The sequence below is a fragment of the Daldinia caldariorum genome, assembly GCF_022478825.1.
Source record: "Daldinia caldariorum strain CBS 122874 unplaced genomic scaffold F4812scaffold_3, whole genome shotgun sequence".
In the NCBI taxonomy this organism is placed as follows: Eukaryota; Fungi; Ascomycota; class Sordariomycetes; order Xylariales; family Hypoxylaceae; genus Daldinia; species Daldinia caldariorum.
In genome coordinates this window covers 1416886-1432977 of record NW_025953039.1, presented here as the reverse complement: position 1 = coordinate 1432977, position 16092 = coordinate 1416886, and the positions used below count along the sequence as shown (strand labels likewise).

At 47.7% G+C, this 16092-nt stretch overlaps 3 protein-coding genes across 3 annotated transcripts; 1 reads left to right on the top strand and 2 right to left on the bottom strand.

Moving 5' to 3' along the window:
* Window positions 1-424: 424 nt before the first annotated feature.
* Window positions 425-3673, bottom strand: F4812DRAFT_273130 (acid protease). The gene is made up of 4 exons (XM_047930928.1): window positions 3215-3673; window positions 3030-3157; window positions 2605-2958; window positions 425-2554 (listed from the first exon to the last, which is right to left on the bottom strand). The coding sequence occupies exons 1-4, from the start codon at window positions 3316-3318 to the stop codon at window positions 534-536; spliced, it is 2607 nt and encodes an 868-aa protein (XP_047792955.1). The 5' UTR covers window positions 3319-3673; the 3' UTR covers window positions 425-533.
* A 3125-nt stretch (window positions 3674-6798) lies between these two features.
* On the top strand, window positions 6799-9482 carry F4812DRAFT_273109 (uncharacterized protein). Its single transcript, XM_047930927.1, has 2 exons — window positions 6799-6956; window positions 7017-9482. Exons 1-2 carry the CDS (start codon window positions 6878-6880, stop codon window positions 9077-9079), a joined length of 2142 nt encoding a protein of 713 aa, XP_047792954.1. The 5' UTR covers window positions 6799-6877; the 3' UTR covers window positions 9080-9482.
* A 2053-nt stretch (window positions 9483-11535) lies between these two features.
* On the bottom strand, window positions 11536-14773 carry F4812DRAFT_418441 (riboflavin synthase domain-like protein). The gene is made up of 4 exons (XM_047933253.1): window positions 14547-14773; window positions 13895-14070; window positions 13677-13775; window positions 11536-13474 (listed from the first exon to the last, which is right to left on the bottom strand). Exons 1-4 carry the CDS (start codon window positions 14724-14726, stop codon window positions 11728-11730), a joined length of 2202 nt encoding a protein of 733 aa, XP_047792953.1. The 5' UTR covers window positions 14727-14773; the 3' UTR covers window positions 11536-11727.
* Window positions 14774-16092: the final 1319 nt, after the last annotated feature.

Sequence of the window (16092 nt, the reverse complement as noted above, 5' to 3'; positions counted from 1 at the left end):
CCCTCTCTTCACGTCCAGTCTCGTCCATCATAATATAAATCAACGGACGAATCGAACGAGCTGTCGTTCTCATGTCCTTCATTCCCCAGCATATAAGTACCTAGGTAGGTAAGTAATTATGCACACCAACTACCGGGCGGTAGCTTGGAATATGTAGGAGGTATAATATATATCGAGGGGGGGAAAAAAAGAGAGAAAACAAGGATATTTGCCTCTGACACGAACGCCGTTCCGATGCAACGGGGGAGAAGGAAGATTTTTTCTTCTTCTTCTTCCTCTCTTCCCTCTCCGTATGTCCAATGCTCTTCGTCATCATCGAAACGAGGCAATACAATAAACATCCCGGGGGAATCAATCATAGTAAAAACAAACAACACAAAAATAGCCCCCAACTCCTATGCTAGCATATACAGATATGTAGGTGCGTAGGTATCAAAACTGAAAAGAGAAAGAAGAGGGGGAGGGCTGTGATTAGAACGTCGTATAACAAGGTTGTTCTCGCGAATATTACAGTGGGTTATAAGTATGCATCATCAGGGTATTTCCCAGCTGTATCGTTGCAATGCTAGTTGGGGTATATGTATAAGGTCGGGTCCGTCTATTCGTGCTTGCTCGCGGGCTGCGGCCATACGAGCTTCTTCTTCAATAGTATAGTTGCTTCCAAGCGTGTCTGCTCTCGACACGCGGCGAGACGCACGGCGGGATTCATATTGGGAATCGTCGTTATCTGGGATAGGGGGCATTGGAGGGTAAGCGATTGGTTGGCCGTCGCTATCAACGATGCCAGGTATCGATTGTTGAGTAGGCTGAGGGGTTTGAGGTATTTCGGGTGTTTGGGCAGGTTGATTAGGTAGTCGAATGTTATCTGGCAAAGGCCCTAGGCATATTACCCGCGATGCATCGATAGGCGCTCTCTGGAATGAAGTAGGCGGTGGTGCAATCGAAGCGTCATGGGATGTTGAGAAACCGGCGGTGGAAGCAGAGCGAGTAACGGAAGCCGATCTAGGGTTACTCCAAGAGGACGGCGAAGATGGCGTATAAGTGAGGTTCGGGTTCGAGGCTGAATGAGAAAGGGTTTGAGTAGGAACAAAACCCATAGAAGAGTACGCATCCGTCATTTTATTTGTCCAGCCGCTCTGAGAACTCAGAGGTGAAGGCATATTGTTGTTGTTTAGAGTATCATATGCTGGGCTCGATGCTGGTGAAGGAGTTTCGGTAGTACGGTTTAACGGTCCGTAATGTCTTGCTGGGCTAATATTGTGGTACATCCCAGTCGGCGACTCTGGCGTACGGGGGGCATACTCGGGCGCTAATTCTTGTCCTTGTCGTTCTAACCGATGCTTCGCATAATCGTAATTATTCCTTGGGTAAAACTTCCTCCCTGCAGCATCCAATACATATTTAACCGTAGTAGCGTCTAACTCCGCGGGCTCTGGACCAGGTAACTCGTAGCGTTCATGGCTTTGGTCTGCGGCAAACTCGTATATTTTCGGCTCGTTATTCTCCTCAATTTCTTCGTGGATATTCTCATGCGTAGCGGTAGAACGGGTACTTCCCTTCCTACCCTTCCTATGTGCACGTCTTTTTGACATCTTTGAAACAATACGAGCTACCGGGGTGGTTGGCGGTGATAAGTCGATCGTCGAAGCCTTGTCATTGAATGTGTCCTCAGTATTCTCAGCATCTCGTTGCTTTCTTCTCCTTCGACGTAGTACGAAGAAAGCTATAACGGCTGCCACGCCTAGGAAACTGATTCCGATTGCCAAACCTACGGTTTGTGGCTCGGTAAGACCTTTTCCTTGGTCGGGCCGTGGGGGTGGACCAGGGTATGGACTATGTTCCCATGTTGCTACAGTCTGAATAGAAGTATCTCGAAGCGGCCTCTCGGGAAATCTAGCTTTGTGGATCGAAAAACTACTCGTTTCGTAGTTTGTAATTAAATACGCTTCCTGGAAGAAGGACCTTCCAATTATGGCTGGGCCGTTGGCCTCGGTTCGCTTCAAAGGAAAGTAGGGAACTGCCGCTGCAGTGTAGTTAATAATATTCATGAATGGGTAACGAAGAGTTTGGATAAATGCATTAGCAGATACCGTAATATTCACGACTCCAGGTACATCGAGAGGCTGTCCGAAGTTGTCGTGATTTTCTGCACTCGACAGGGTAAAGGTAAACGAAAGATCCGGTGACGAACGGAATCGCTCCAGATTATCAGTCTCTTCGCTGTTCGAGAATACGTAAACACCATACGTCTCATTCCATGTAAGATTCAAGCTAGCAGCGAATCGATCGCAGATAGTCGGCGGAAGCCATAAATATGGGGTGGAACTGTCAAGCACGGCCGTCACCGATTCGTTAAATGACGATAGTGGGATAGATGTCGCCGGCCAGGTAGTTGGTGCCCGGCTAGCATCAGAGACCGAAGCGGTGATGGCCCTTACAAGCACTTCGGGATGTCTTGATGTCGCATTGAGGCTAAATTTCGTGTTATGGGGCTCAAAACGATTTGCATCATACCCACCCAACGTTAGAGACAATGGAACTCCTCGCTCGCCCGCTAATTACCGTCAGCTATCCTTTCATCGTCTAATTTAATTCTGTACTTACCATAGTAAGCCCCGGCAGTGTAGCCGTAACTATGGCTCGGGATTGTGCCATCTTGTTCGACTAGTGCAGCAATAGGACTCTGGGCAACAACGTTGTTGAAGCGACCAGGTGTGATGCCCAAGCCAAATAATCCATTAAAGTAGCCAGTCTCGTTAACGCCGGCTACTACCTGCTTATTGAAGGAGGTCTGCCAACGACGCACGCTGTCGTATACGACGACGGTCTCCATCGCGTAATCACCATTACCCCCGATTCCGAGGTAGTCCAAGCCAAGCTGCCAGGCACCGAGCGAAGACCAACTCTGCGAGGCGGTGGTGTTATAGACGCCGCCACGGGCTTGGACACATTGGCCATCTAATTGAAATATGTCAGTGAATTGCCCAAGTCCATAGCCGATGCTACCTCGAATTAGTCTGTATACTTACTAGGTCCGCAACCGCCATTTTCGACAACCCATATCTCGGACAGACTCGTGCTCACGAGAACATCAATCTCCTGAGCCGGTTCTCCTACGAAGAGACCGATCGAAGACCAATTACCGTCGACGCCGTACCTATGTCACCATTAACTCCATGCTCATCCCCCCAAAAAAAATATTGGATACACGTGCCAGTTCAAAGAAGGCTCAATCCATAAAGCGCTGAGGTCGTCGGCATTGACTAGGTCGGGAACGAGCAGCGTCCCGATTATAGTCGCGAAGAGATACGTAAACATTGTCCGGCCTATCGCACCAACCCGGCAGTCGTACAGGAGACGCGCAAGGTCACCAGCCTTTTCCCTTTCCAAGCTTCATTAGGCTCGTAGACACGCTGGCGTAACTTTGACCCAAATCCATCAAATTCGGATAAAATTTGAAAATCGACGCAGTTAGGGAATAGCTGCAGGCGCTACGGGCGTCTCTACAATTGCGCCTGAGATCGATTGGTCGCGTATAAAGTTACCAAGTAAAATTCGCGGTAGATAGATTGAATGCAGAAGAAAGAAAGTGATAGACGAAATAACCAAGTCGAAGTAGATTTCCATTAGTGGCGGGATCTGCCGGGGGCATACCTAGGGCAATGAACGGTTTTACAGAATGCGCCCAATGCCATGCCTGCCCTGGCTATGACATGGCATGGGCATGCTCACTCGCAGTGTAGATCGACGGAGGGTGCTACAACTTAGCACCGATTTGCACCGAGCAGGGCATGGGGGATCACCTTGTGGCTAAAATGCAAGTCAACATTGTCTCGACAGTGGAGATGTAGGGTCGTGCCTTGTCAGGGGTGAGAGCCACGCTACCTCATGCAGGAGAGAGGCGGAGAAGTGGATGAAGCGTGAGAAACGAGTAAGATAAAAGTCTCGGCTCCAACAGTCGTATGTACCCTGTCTTTCTCGCGTGGCTTGTCGGCCTACTGTTCCCCAGACCCTTCCTAGTACTAGAGCTAAGCTATCCATAGCCAGGTACTATTAAATCCGTAGAATTGTACGGTAGTATTACACCTAACTCGAGTAGGTAGGTAGTAGTAGCTATTCGGGAACGCCTGGGACTTTTTTTCTCCCATTCCGACAACGGTACCATATACAGAAGTTCTGCTATACCTTAAGTGTCTAAAGGAGCCTAGAATTTGATCAGGTAAATATTACACTTCGTTGAATTACGCTGTCGTATCTACCATGGAGACTATTAGTGTAGATGCCTGCTCTGGGGCGTTCGGCAGTCCTAAGGTCCTCATCCCTCGTCCCTCGTCCTCGATCATCTAACAAGGGATGCGTGCGGCGTAGCAGAGTACCTAAGGTAGAACCAGCATTTTGAGGGTATCTGATGATCATCGCATAAAAAGGTAGGCATTGGCCGAAACAGGTTAATACATGGTAGATTGAACAGGGCTGGGTAAATAGGGCAAGGTAGTCCTTTTCTGCCGATGCGTCAAGTAATAAAAGGCGACGGAACCGAGCGTAGAATGCGAGCGTACCTCTCTGCTCATATTGTGTCTTTGCAGTAGTTTAATATTGTCATTTAGATGGTAGTCGAGTGCCAACTTCATACGAGGTGAAATATTCATATGCTAGATGCTAGATCCGTACTAGATAATGTTGTTGGCCTTGAAAGTGGAAGCATAATAAAACAGATAAAGAAAGGTAACAAGGTGAAGAGAAACAAGGACAAGGCCTAATGACGACTTGAAAGGAGCCGGAGGGAATTGGAAGGTCGTTTGAGATCAGTGGGTCGATACCCCTGCCCTTAGGTCCACAGCCTACGGTACATCAACGGGTACATTACCTATATGGTACCTATTGTACTTATCCAGTATCTGCCAATAACTGGTCACCCCGCTCTTTCCATATTTCGTCTCTCAGAGGTAACTTGATTGGAGCAGATGACAGGGATCCCATCGGAGATACTTGTCCTAAACTTTGATTCTCAGGTACCTAGGTACCTTTAATCTGTACTATGTATGGGCATTGGCCAATCTCGATATTGATCCAATCCCATTTGCATCTTCTACAACTACAACTTACTATGGCTATTCGTCGCATACGTATAACGAATCGATAATTCTTTTTGCCATCTTAACCTGGATGCAGAGCAAGTCTAGGCTCTCTAACCCCTAGGACCCCTAAATAGTGTAATACCGAAAAGGAACGCAGCAGGATTTCTTGGCCGGCTTATTCCTCCTCGTAACACTACACTACTCGGACTGCTAATGTAACGCTCGCGGGCTATTCTCGCGATTCTTACGTAGTTGGTGTCAGAAACAGCGGCTCAGCGCAATCCTAGCACTAAGACCTTGATTTCTTATCAAGATACCTAGGCAGGTATCTGACCAGAATCCTACAGATGCGAGCTTCACCCGAAGTTTCCAGATTCTTATTTTACGAAAAATACGTCATCGAGGTTGTGAATATGTTTTCGCACCTAATGTCACCGTCACCCCTGATAGTTAGGGTAGTTGGAAGCTACCCTCATTTACTGCCTACACCTATTACGTACCTAGGTCCTACAGTCCGAGGTAGGTCTGGGTAGGTCTGGGTAGGGTAGATAGCTGTCAACCATTGGCAAGATACTCTCTAGAAGGCGTCAAGGTTAAGCTTGAATGCTACCGGCAGTCTAGACGAGGAGCTTGGTGTCCATCCGAAGGCCATCATCCTAAGCTCATATTATCCAATTAAGTGTGAGCTTGTGTGTGATCTTGCCAAAAAATACTACGCTCTCCATACAGCCATACAGCTCTATACAGTGCTGGATGCCCTCACGTTTACATAGTTCCCGGCGGTCGGTATTCGCAGTACATTATCGCAATCTGGCCTTCATCCGGCAAATTTAATTGATCATCGCCTCCTTTTCACCACTGTCCATTCAAACATCCAGATCTCCCCTCCTCTGTGTATTAGTAGTCAGTCTTGCCTTTCTTGGTCATCTTCGATGTCCGAATGATCGCCCTTCGGCTGTTCGTCTTCAACTTATAAGACGACCGGTCACTACAGTGCTCGACAAGAGAATTATACAATAACGCGTAAAGCCGTGAGCGCCGAGCGGGCGAATAAGGATATGGCACACAATATACGAGTTCTACCTAACTCACAGTCACAGTTACGATACGAGATACCTAACATACATACAAACCAATTCGGATCCGACAATTCGAGGTGATACGTACGAAGCAATTACCTATATGGTATGTGGTCAGAGTCTTTTCCGGGGATTTGCATTTTTCCCCCTTATTAGGCGGCATCCCAAATGAATCGGCCCACTACTTAGGCCAAAAACGGGTGCAAATCAATTTCCATTCTTCTTAATTCCCACGACCAGTCACCACCAAGCTTCCCGTGTTCGTCCATTCCAGCTCAATATGCTCAATATGGTACTTTTGTGGGCTGCTTTACCGACAGGCTCTTACGTCTTCCTGGACTTCTGCCATTGTCTCTCACCCCTTGCCTTCCCCATGTTCTCATATCCCGCTTCCGAGAGAAAGACAGAGAAACCATACCATAGTCATGTCGCTTCACATAAAATGTCGAACGGCCCAGCCGCGCATCTGCCGCCCGCCATTGCGTGTGGACGATTTATTGGTTTTATTACTGCGTCTCGTCTCGTCTCGTCTCGTCTCGCTTCGCTTTTATATTACACGTGATGCTCAATGTTTTCTGGTAATCTAATAAAACCGTTTCAGCTTCCCTCCAGATGTAAAAATTCCGAGAAGTTGGTGGTTCCTTCTCGAAGTAAACACGACGGTGTAAGCGCCGGGTGAAGAGAGACAGGGCTAACGACCGTACTCGTTCCGGGTACGCAATGCTCTTTGTTATCTCAACACTGCTATGTGTCGTGGTGTCCCTAAGCCGTGGCCTGGAATTAGTCAGAGACAGAGATGGTTAGTCGAGTTTAGCTGGTCTCCCTCCTTAGCTACTCACTCGTATTGACGATATAGCAGTGTTCCGCCCTGGTCGGTTCTACAAGAGGATACCATCTTATAACGGCTCAGTGACCGTCGTGGTAACCAGCTCGTTTGACATACTAGCCTCCAGCCTTACGGTGTCGAGTTCGGAGACACGGGAGAGTTCTATAGATGTGAATTTAATTACACCAATTGATGCTTCTACTAGTGATGCATCCTCTGGGATCGTGGAACCCTCCGAAGATGGTTCTTCAACAGAGTCCTATCCTGAGTGGACGCTATTTAACTTAGGAACCATTACCACAATTGGGAGGCCAACACTCATTTTGCCTACATCATCACTGTCAAGGGGTAGTCCTGTTGTTTCTCCCCCGCCAGCCTTTAGTAGCTCGAGCTCTACGAAGAATGAGATCTCCTTTCCTACGCTAACCTCATCATTCGAATTCAATGGAACTTCGAGACCATGGGGTTGGAATACTACCTCCAGTGCTCCGTCACTTATCTTGCCCACAGTAACTTTGCCACAGCCAACAGCTATCAGCACGACCTCGACGATTACTGCTACGCCGAGCGAGTGCCCGGCAAAAGAGAGCGGTCCAATAACTATTACTTCTTACTCTATAGTTCACACATCTACTACCACATGGACCGGGGATCCGGATGACTACACACCCCCTTACCCACCTATAAGCACGCCTGTACCATGTACTCCTAAGGAGAGCCCAACAGGTCGCTTTACAATTACCCTTTGCGATAGCGCGGGCAAGAGCTGTTCGCTTATTCACACTACCGTTCCGCCAGGGACCGTCACCCCCACCGACCCCGCAGAGCCAATATCAACTGTTGTCTTAATCACAACGGACAAGAATCCTGTTGTGGTGTTTCCAACCCAGGTACCCCCAAGCTACGGCGGATCGCCCTCCGGTCCAGATGTTCACGACACGGCGACCAAAGGCAGCAGCAGCCACGCTATTACCCCCGACTACGGGATGGACCCAACCCCTATTGAATCCGCCAAAGCCTCGCCGGCTCCGACTCCGACTCCGACTCCCAACGGCGGAAACAACGGCGAAGGACGAGCCCCTGTAACTGTGATAGTACAACCCAGCAAAGTGGTCATTGATGACCACACATTCACTGACAGCCCATCGCAGCCGACATCAACTGTAGTCGTAGGAGGCGAGACTTTTGTCATCAATCCGTCCCAGGTAGTTGGTGGTGGAGTCACAATGACCCGACCTCCTATCGATGTAGGGGGTGGTTTCACAACTCAACCTCAACCCCCGCCGATCACAACTTCCATCGGTGGCTTAGGGGTCGTCCTCGGACCTTCGTCGGTTGCGACAATAGGCGGCACAGTATTTACCATCGCGCCTACGCCGACGGTAGCCGTAGTCCAGGGCCAGACAATAACCCTCGGACCCGCGGGGCTCGTGTTCCCCAGCCAGACGCTGCACGTAGCCGCTGGGCCCGCTGGGCCCGGGCCGACGCAGACAGCTGTCCTGGGCGGGCTATTAATCACGGCAATCGGCTCTGACACGGTGGTGATATCCGGCTCGACGATAACGTACGGCCCCAGCGCGTTCGGTAGCAGCACCCTCACGACTACCGTCGATGGGGACACAGTGCTGGTCGCGGCGACGGAGGGAGTCGTGCTGCACGACGGCCAAGAGACGCTAGGCGGCATAACGGCGGCGCCAGATTCGACCAAGTACGAAATCGTAGGCGGGGCGACTGTCACGCAGCTAGGGTTAACGGCGATCGAAATCAGCGGGCGGACGTTCCGCATCGGACCTGGGGCGGCGGCGACGCCCATGACGACAGTGATCGCAGGCCGCACGCTGACGATTGGACCGGACGGCGTGGGTATGTCGACGTGGACGTTAAACGCGCCGTATGCGTCGACTACGACTATTTTCCCCGGTGGTCATCGTAACGGCGGGAACGGAAATAATGCCGCGATGACGGTCCCGACGACGACGGCCACGGCTGGGAAAGACGATAGCCGAGGAGCGCTTCTGCGGCGGCCGGATCGGGCGCGTGTGCTGCTGTTCTCGCTTGGCGTCGGGTGTTTAGGACCCTGGCTTTTCTGGCTATGATGGGTGGGACATCGAGCATATTACTTCTGTTCTATTGATATTACGCTATCGGTTGGGCGTCCTGCTGCTGCTACTACTACTACCACCTTCTTAAGGAGGCAAGGGAAGGTGGATTGGTAGTTGATTGGTTTGGAGATATTCTTATTTGATTCATTTTTCACGGCGTAAAGGGGCTAGCTACCTAGCTACCTCCCTAGGCAAGCTACGAGAGAGAGAGGAAGGAGGACAACAGTACATGAGAAGAGAAAAAACAGCCCAATCGTTCACATGACGGCGTTATGATACCCTATTCGCGCGCACATGCTTAACGCTATGTTAAGAGCGTTAGTGCTTGATGAGTTGGGGGCTAAAGGATTGAGAGTATGTAATTAATGAGCTATCCACCCTGTACATAGTATGTACATACGTATCGATCTAGAACGGCCTACCTAGATGCCTTGGCTATATACTAGAGCGCGGCGCGTGTAGGAGTCACATCACCAGGAGGTGGCGATGGTGAGAAAGAAGTTTGAGACAATATGTATACCACTTGGTATACACTACAAACAGCTTCGTTAACCCGGTGAGAAAGTTCACCACCTATCATTAATGGATAATCAACCCCTTATTGTGAAATGTGACTTATCGCCAATATTTTCCCATATACAACCCGATTTTTATTTTTATTTTATTTTTTCACACGTTTGTTCTCGGCAGCTTTGAATTTTATCATTTCTCGAAACCCAGGTATATAAGGTACCTCCTAACCTACCTGTACCCGGAAATCCCATAGTGCAACGCTACGCTGCGCTGGAAAACAGCACTCCTCACGATGTAACATAACGCCCCGAATCCTTCGCTCTCTCCGAAGGAAATTTTGAAATATTGCATAAATCCCCTTCAAGTATTTTTTTAAGAAAAAAAGTTGGTGTGGATACGTTTGTCGCGCTGCTGATTTGTTCTATTGTCCAGACATTAGGATATACCAACCTTAGGTTAGGTTAACAAATAATGATACATATATCAATGTCAACTCTCAGAGAAAAACACGACGCACGTAGAATCAAGTTCGTAGAAGTGCCGTATCGAGTATTGTAGGTATCACCCAACCTGATACTGATCCTTTATATTAACCTCTATCTCCCCCCTCCACCCCAACGCGCCTTTGGTTAGCACATAGATCGAGCTTTTTCTCTTTCCCTTCCATGATCCTTGGCACGCCGGGCCCAAGAATCCACACTTTTATTAATTCTCCCCCTTCCTTCTTCCCCTACCCCTATGTCGAAAAGTCTACCTAGGTAGGTAGCCGTAGCCGTTGTAACGTCAATGTTGCAGGGCACATATATATACCTAGGTATATACCGGGTCCCTGACCGAGAAGACTAGGTAGGTATGTACCTAAGGTAGGGATGCAACCTCGACCGCGGACTTGCCCCGTAGAAGCATTCCTCCGGGCACGTGGCGACGGGGCGTCTTTTCTGCTGCGGGTATGTAGAAGAGAAAAATAAAAAATAAAACTCCACATCGCCTTAGGTCAGGTAAAACAGGAGATACCTAGGCTCAGTTGTTGGTTTTGAAGTATGTAATGTACCTACTTATGCTAAGTACTAGGAGGTAGGTAGCTAGGTAGAAGAGCGAGATCCTAGCTTGGGGCTTTTCCATGCAAGATGTCGTCGAATATCCTATTGACTTCATATAAAGTACCTACTTAGGTACCAGGTAGGTAGGTGATTATGGTTGTTACCAAGCTCTGGTACTATGACTTTAGAACTCCCATTGATACGGAGGATTATGGGGATATTTGTCTACTATGGTAATAGCTGTCCTACTCGTGTATATCAAGCTATCCCAGGATTGGTTTGCCCCGAGTCGCAGGTGAATATCATATCATATCATATACAGGTTTAATAAAGTATCACACATATCTCTGTATAAGACGGGTAAAGCTCCGCCAGGGGTAGCCTATTGCTATAAAGAAAAATGATCTCTCCCATCGAGGGCACACAGCACCGATCTAATATATTATCATCTATAACCGAAACCACGCAATATATAGGTAAGCTACAGTAACAATTGGTGTCTCCTTGGGACATATTTCATATAAACGTATGGAGCGTTCAGCCCCTTAGGCTACGGAAAGTGTCACCCTTATTGCTGGCGAGGTATCGGTGCGGATGGTTTCAAACCAAGTTTGGTATAGAGGCTTGCTTATCATAAACCTGTATTATTCAAGATTCTTTTTGATGGTAGTTAGTAGTCTTAAAAGGTACTGTAAGGTGAATCAGCACAACAGTATTTACATCAAGCCTCAAAGAGGTCGAGCGAAGCTTACTCGCCTCACTTGTCTAAGAGCTGAGCAGCGTGACAAGTATAATGTGTACCTAACCTAACCCACCCAAACTCTATGGCACCTGAAAAAGCAAAAGGTCGGGAGGTAGCTTAGGGCAAGTCATAGCACTTTTAAAGACAGACGAACGTATGGGGAGAAATGCTAGAGTTAATCATTAATCTCTAGTAAGTCTCATCGCCCACTAAGCACAATAATATGTCCCTAATATTTTACATTGACGTCCCTGCTCACCGTGGTTGTTGTTACATCTATCATGATGGCTGAAGAATAATACAATCTCGCCCCAGTGGCGTTACAACTAATGAAGTCCTCCCGCCCGTTACCAAACCTCCTCCCATAATGGGTTGTTTATCGCCAGTAACTTTTTCGCAGTCTCGCGATCAGGGGCCATCTTTCCCATTACCATGGCATCGTGGATGGCTAATTTAACCGCCTCTGGCATCTTCCCCGAACTCCCGCAAATGCAGATTACGCAACGTTTCTGGATAAGCTCGCAGACTAGCTGCCACTGCTCTCGGATACGGTCTTGTACGTAGATCTTCTCTTCTTGATCTCTCGAAAACGCAGTAATGACCTTCACCCTAAGATTCTCCCACTCGTTTTGAAAATAGAAGTCGGCATCACGATTTCGACCGCCGAAAAAGAGGACAGCATCGCCGGTTTCTAACTCTTCCAGACGATCCCAAAGATGAGCACGTATTGGCGCGACACCGGTTCCCGGGGCGATCGCCAATAATGGTCTGCGTACCCAACTAGCTTCAAGTGTATCATATTCTCTGTGGGTGATCATGATCTGTGTGCCAGGGCGTAGGGATTCCAAATATCGAGAGCAGAGCCCCTGTCGAGTCTTTCGTAAAACCGTCTTGTACTTCACCAGCGCTACTAGAAGCTCGACACGCGTACAATCCGGATTTTCTTCGCTCTTAAGAAGTAAGCCACCACTAGCGATGCTGTACTCTCGGCCTCGCATGACAGGGAAGATGGATGGAAGGTGTTGGTAGGGAATTTTCACCGACGGGAAGTCTTGGAGAACCTCTAGAATGGATCGTCGAGGCCGAGAAGTATAGTCGTAAAATTCGTCCGAGAGGCCGGGGTTCGCAAATTCCCGTAGGCGCTCTTGGTGCATAGGGTCATTTGTATAGAAAGCAATATCCTGGAAGAATACGCGCTTCGGGATGGCAGTTATGTCGTAGTTATGAATAAGGAGCTGACGTAAGGTGGAATGATCAAGAGGATAGCAATTCTTGGGCCTTGAGTAAAGCGAATCTTGCTGCCTTGCACGATGTTCAAAAGGGACATCAGCTACCTCGGTCCAGTCCATGAGCTCGATCAGTGCTTGCACATCCGCTGGGAAGTTCTTAGGATAAAGAACGACTGTGTCGCCTGGGACGTAGCTAAAGAGGTCTCTCTCGCCTCTTCTGGTGGGACTCGGCTGTGTAGGAACTTCAATAATTAGACGACGCACATCTTGCCAGTGACTAGTGGGCGTAACACGATAGTTCTCGCGCACATGAGCTGGCCAACCTCCCGGTATTGGAAGAAGATCCGAAGGGGGGAGGGCATCATCCTTGGAACTACTCTGGTCCTCCAGGAGATATTTAGTTGGGTGGTCCCTTAGAACATTGGGTCGGTCTAAGATATCTATCCCGCCTTGTATTAGCCTGGCCGTCTGCTCTGATAGACGTGCCGGATAGGTGTCGCTGTTGACGGACATCCTCTCTGTTCGGAGATCATGCTCCAATCGCTCAGGATCGGGAGTGTTGATGTGACTAAAGAGTGCTGCTTTGCTGTCGAGAACCTGCATGTGCAGCTTGTGGTGCTGATATACATTTGGTGATTTGACGAAAGGGGCGGCTGAATCTGCACCGTTTGAGTCTTCAACCTGATGCCTATCAAAGTCAGGCATAGGCTCATCCGAGGTATCCATCGTGGGTGCTGGTTCTAATATGAACTTCGGAGGAAGTTGCACGTCCACTGGTATAGGTGATAAGCCGTCAGGTAGGGGGTACTCCTTTAATAAATGACTACGGAGGCTCAGAGACCAAGATAAGAAAGTACCGTCAATGCTATAAGAGAGGGTTAGTTGGTGATTTGTTACTGGACCTCTGATAAAGGAGCCCCAAAGGAAGAGAACGTAGGAGAGAGAAAAAGAGAGTTTGGATGATGATGATGAAAAAGGAGAATAGAAAAAAAGAAAGAAAGAACGAAAGAACGTAAAAAATAAAATAGAAGCTGTCGAACTTAAGGCAGAAGGCGGAAACTGCTTACCCGTCTTGGTGACGTTCGTCAGCCTCGCCACGTGGAAAGAACTCGGTCGCACCCAGCTGTTCAAGGCGTTTATGAAGTTTCCTAACTGCCCAGTTGTACCTGAATGATGTGGGGATTAGAAAATTAGTCAATGACACAACGAGGTAATTACGATAGGTGCAGGGTTAATAAGAAATTAATAAGAAGTTAATAAGGAGTTAAATAAGGATGTTGCGTACTTGGAGTATGAACTATCACCAAGACCAAATGTGGTGAAGTTGACTTGCTGTAGACAATTTGGAGGAAGTCGTTTGCGGAGGAGACTCTTCCAAAACTTGCGAGCGTTCTTCGGTACTTCGCCTTGGCCCGTGGTAGAAATGACGAATATGATCAGAGGGTATTGTAGTAATGCATTCTAAACAAGAAAGATCTGGTTACCACGGTGTGTTGGCTTTTTATAGATTTTACAGCCGGTGCACGATAAAATAATAGTACCAAATAGTACTAAATAATACGAGAAGAAGTGTGGCCGTGGAATTACAAAGTTATCGTAACCGCCTTGTAGGTGACTTCTGACTTCTGCCTTATGCCTTCTGGGATTGGGAATTGATAGGCTTAGTCCTCTTTTTTTTTTTTTTTTTTTTTTTTTTTTTTTTTCTGTAATGGCCTTAGAACTAGAGGGAGACGCATTGTCCCGTGCGCCCAGTAAACGTAAACGTACAAAGGGAAAAATGAATGAGGTGTGAAAAGGCAGAAAATATAAATATAGGTATGTATCACTTTCAATGGTGTCATTGAAAGTTTATAAGTGAGAAACAAGTGAGGCGCTTGAATACCTAAACGCAATGACGAAGTAAAAGCAAACAAACAAATGAAGGAACATTAACTTACAAGTTCAATATCGTTCATTTCTTGGACCTGCGTCTTAAAGTGTAGTCTTTCTGCTAGACGCTCAATATCGCCAGCTAGATCTTGGCTGTTCCCCGTCTCGGAACCATAAAGTATAAGTATGCGTCTATTTGCGGCTCCATCCCCACCAGCCGCATAGTCATTATCGAGCACCGAAGCCATGTTGAATAAGTTACAATTTTAGAACTTGAGAAATCTACTATGTAGGGGGAAAGAATTGCAAGGGTTGCGCTACAAAGTCTGGAAAGATGAGATCGATAAGATAAGGATCTTAGGTACCTACCTCTATTGAGTTCTCTGCCCCTCCTAAGCGCTCTCTCCCAATTAGGACCCCGCACCTGCTCTTAGATCTGCTATGACATGCTAGGTTACAGTGTACCTACCTACCTGCTACTGTTACCATCTTTATGTACGAAATATAGAAGGTACGACGTACGGTACGCATATATATATATTATTGGCATACTTTGTGCATTATTAACATACTGCCATATAAGGGGCTAGCATATGTGTATTCGAACCGCTTAATAAATTTTCATATATATTATATGGATGTCATAAGTGTAGGTATACACATCAATAGGGAGGAGGTTTGTCTACGTCCTATAACTTCTTAAATAATTCTGGGAGGAAAATATAACCCCTTTGTGGTCTATCCACACGAGCTCGATTTGTATTGAGAAAAAAAAAAAGGCCAACTCAAACTGCGGTGAACATGTTTTGACTCCACAATATCGAGCTTGATAACATTGACGATTAGCTAGGTAGCTAGGGGCCATGCGCTCGACGTTGCCCAATGCTATTCAAGCTACTGAGGTGGCCTTATGGAGTTGGATATAGCTGCTACCATTTGACTAAGCGCAGCACCACGTCGTCACCTAGGATGGCCATATGATCTATTCCATACTTGGCCACCGGCGTGACAGAATGCTATGGTCACGCTCATTAGTTAGAGCCGCAACCTACTACCTACACCGCCTAATAAGAGAGAGAGAATTTGAACGGCTTCGTTCTTTTCGCCAACGAGTTCTCGCATGGTCCGGTTTTCCTTGTTCCTTCAACACCAACGGAAAAGACAGAGTTCTGCTGCAAGCGGTGTGTGTGGCTCCGGTGCGGCATTGCATCTTATGCGGCGTACGAAAGATGGAACTGCTCCCGAAATGGGTGGGCGACTACAGGTAGGTAGGTAGTGTTTGAGATATGATATTAGGATATAGATGGGGCTGAGTTTCTCTAGCTGTATCTAAATGGACAAAGTCTAAGGGTGTATATGACTTATACAAATCATTAAGCTGGAAGTGAACAAGCCCTCTATTGTACGACGTGACACCACTGGGGGACATCTGGGGAGGCTTGCATAGGGAGTCGGAATGAGTTCTCGGGCCGCTCTGCATGACGTCTTTTAAGCTCCCGAAACAGCCGTCTTCACACGGATTAGTTGGCGTTGGTCTAATATAGATTTACGATAAGAGTAACTTGACCCAGGAGCCCAAGCCCACGCACCACTTACCACATGAAATTGTTGTTT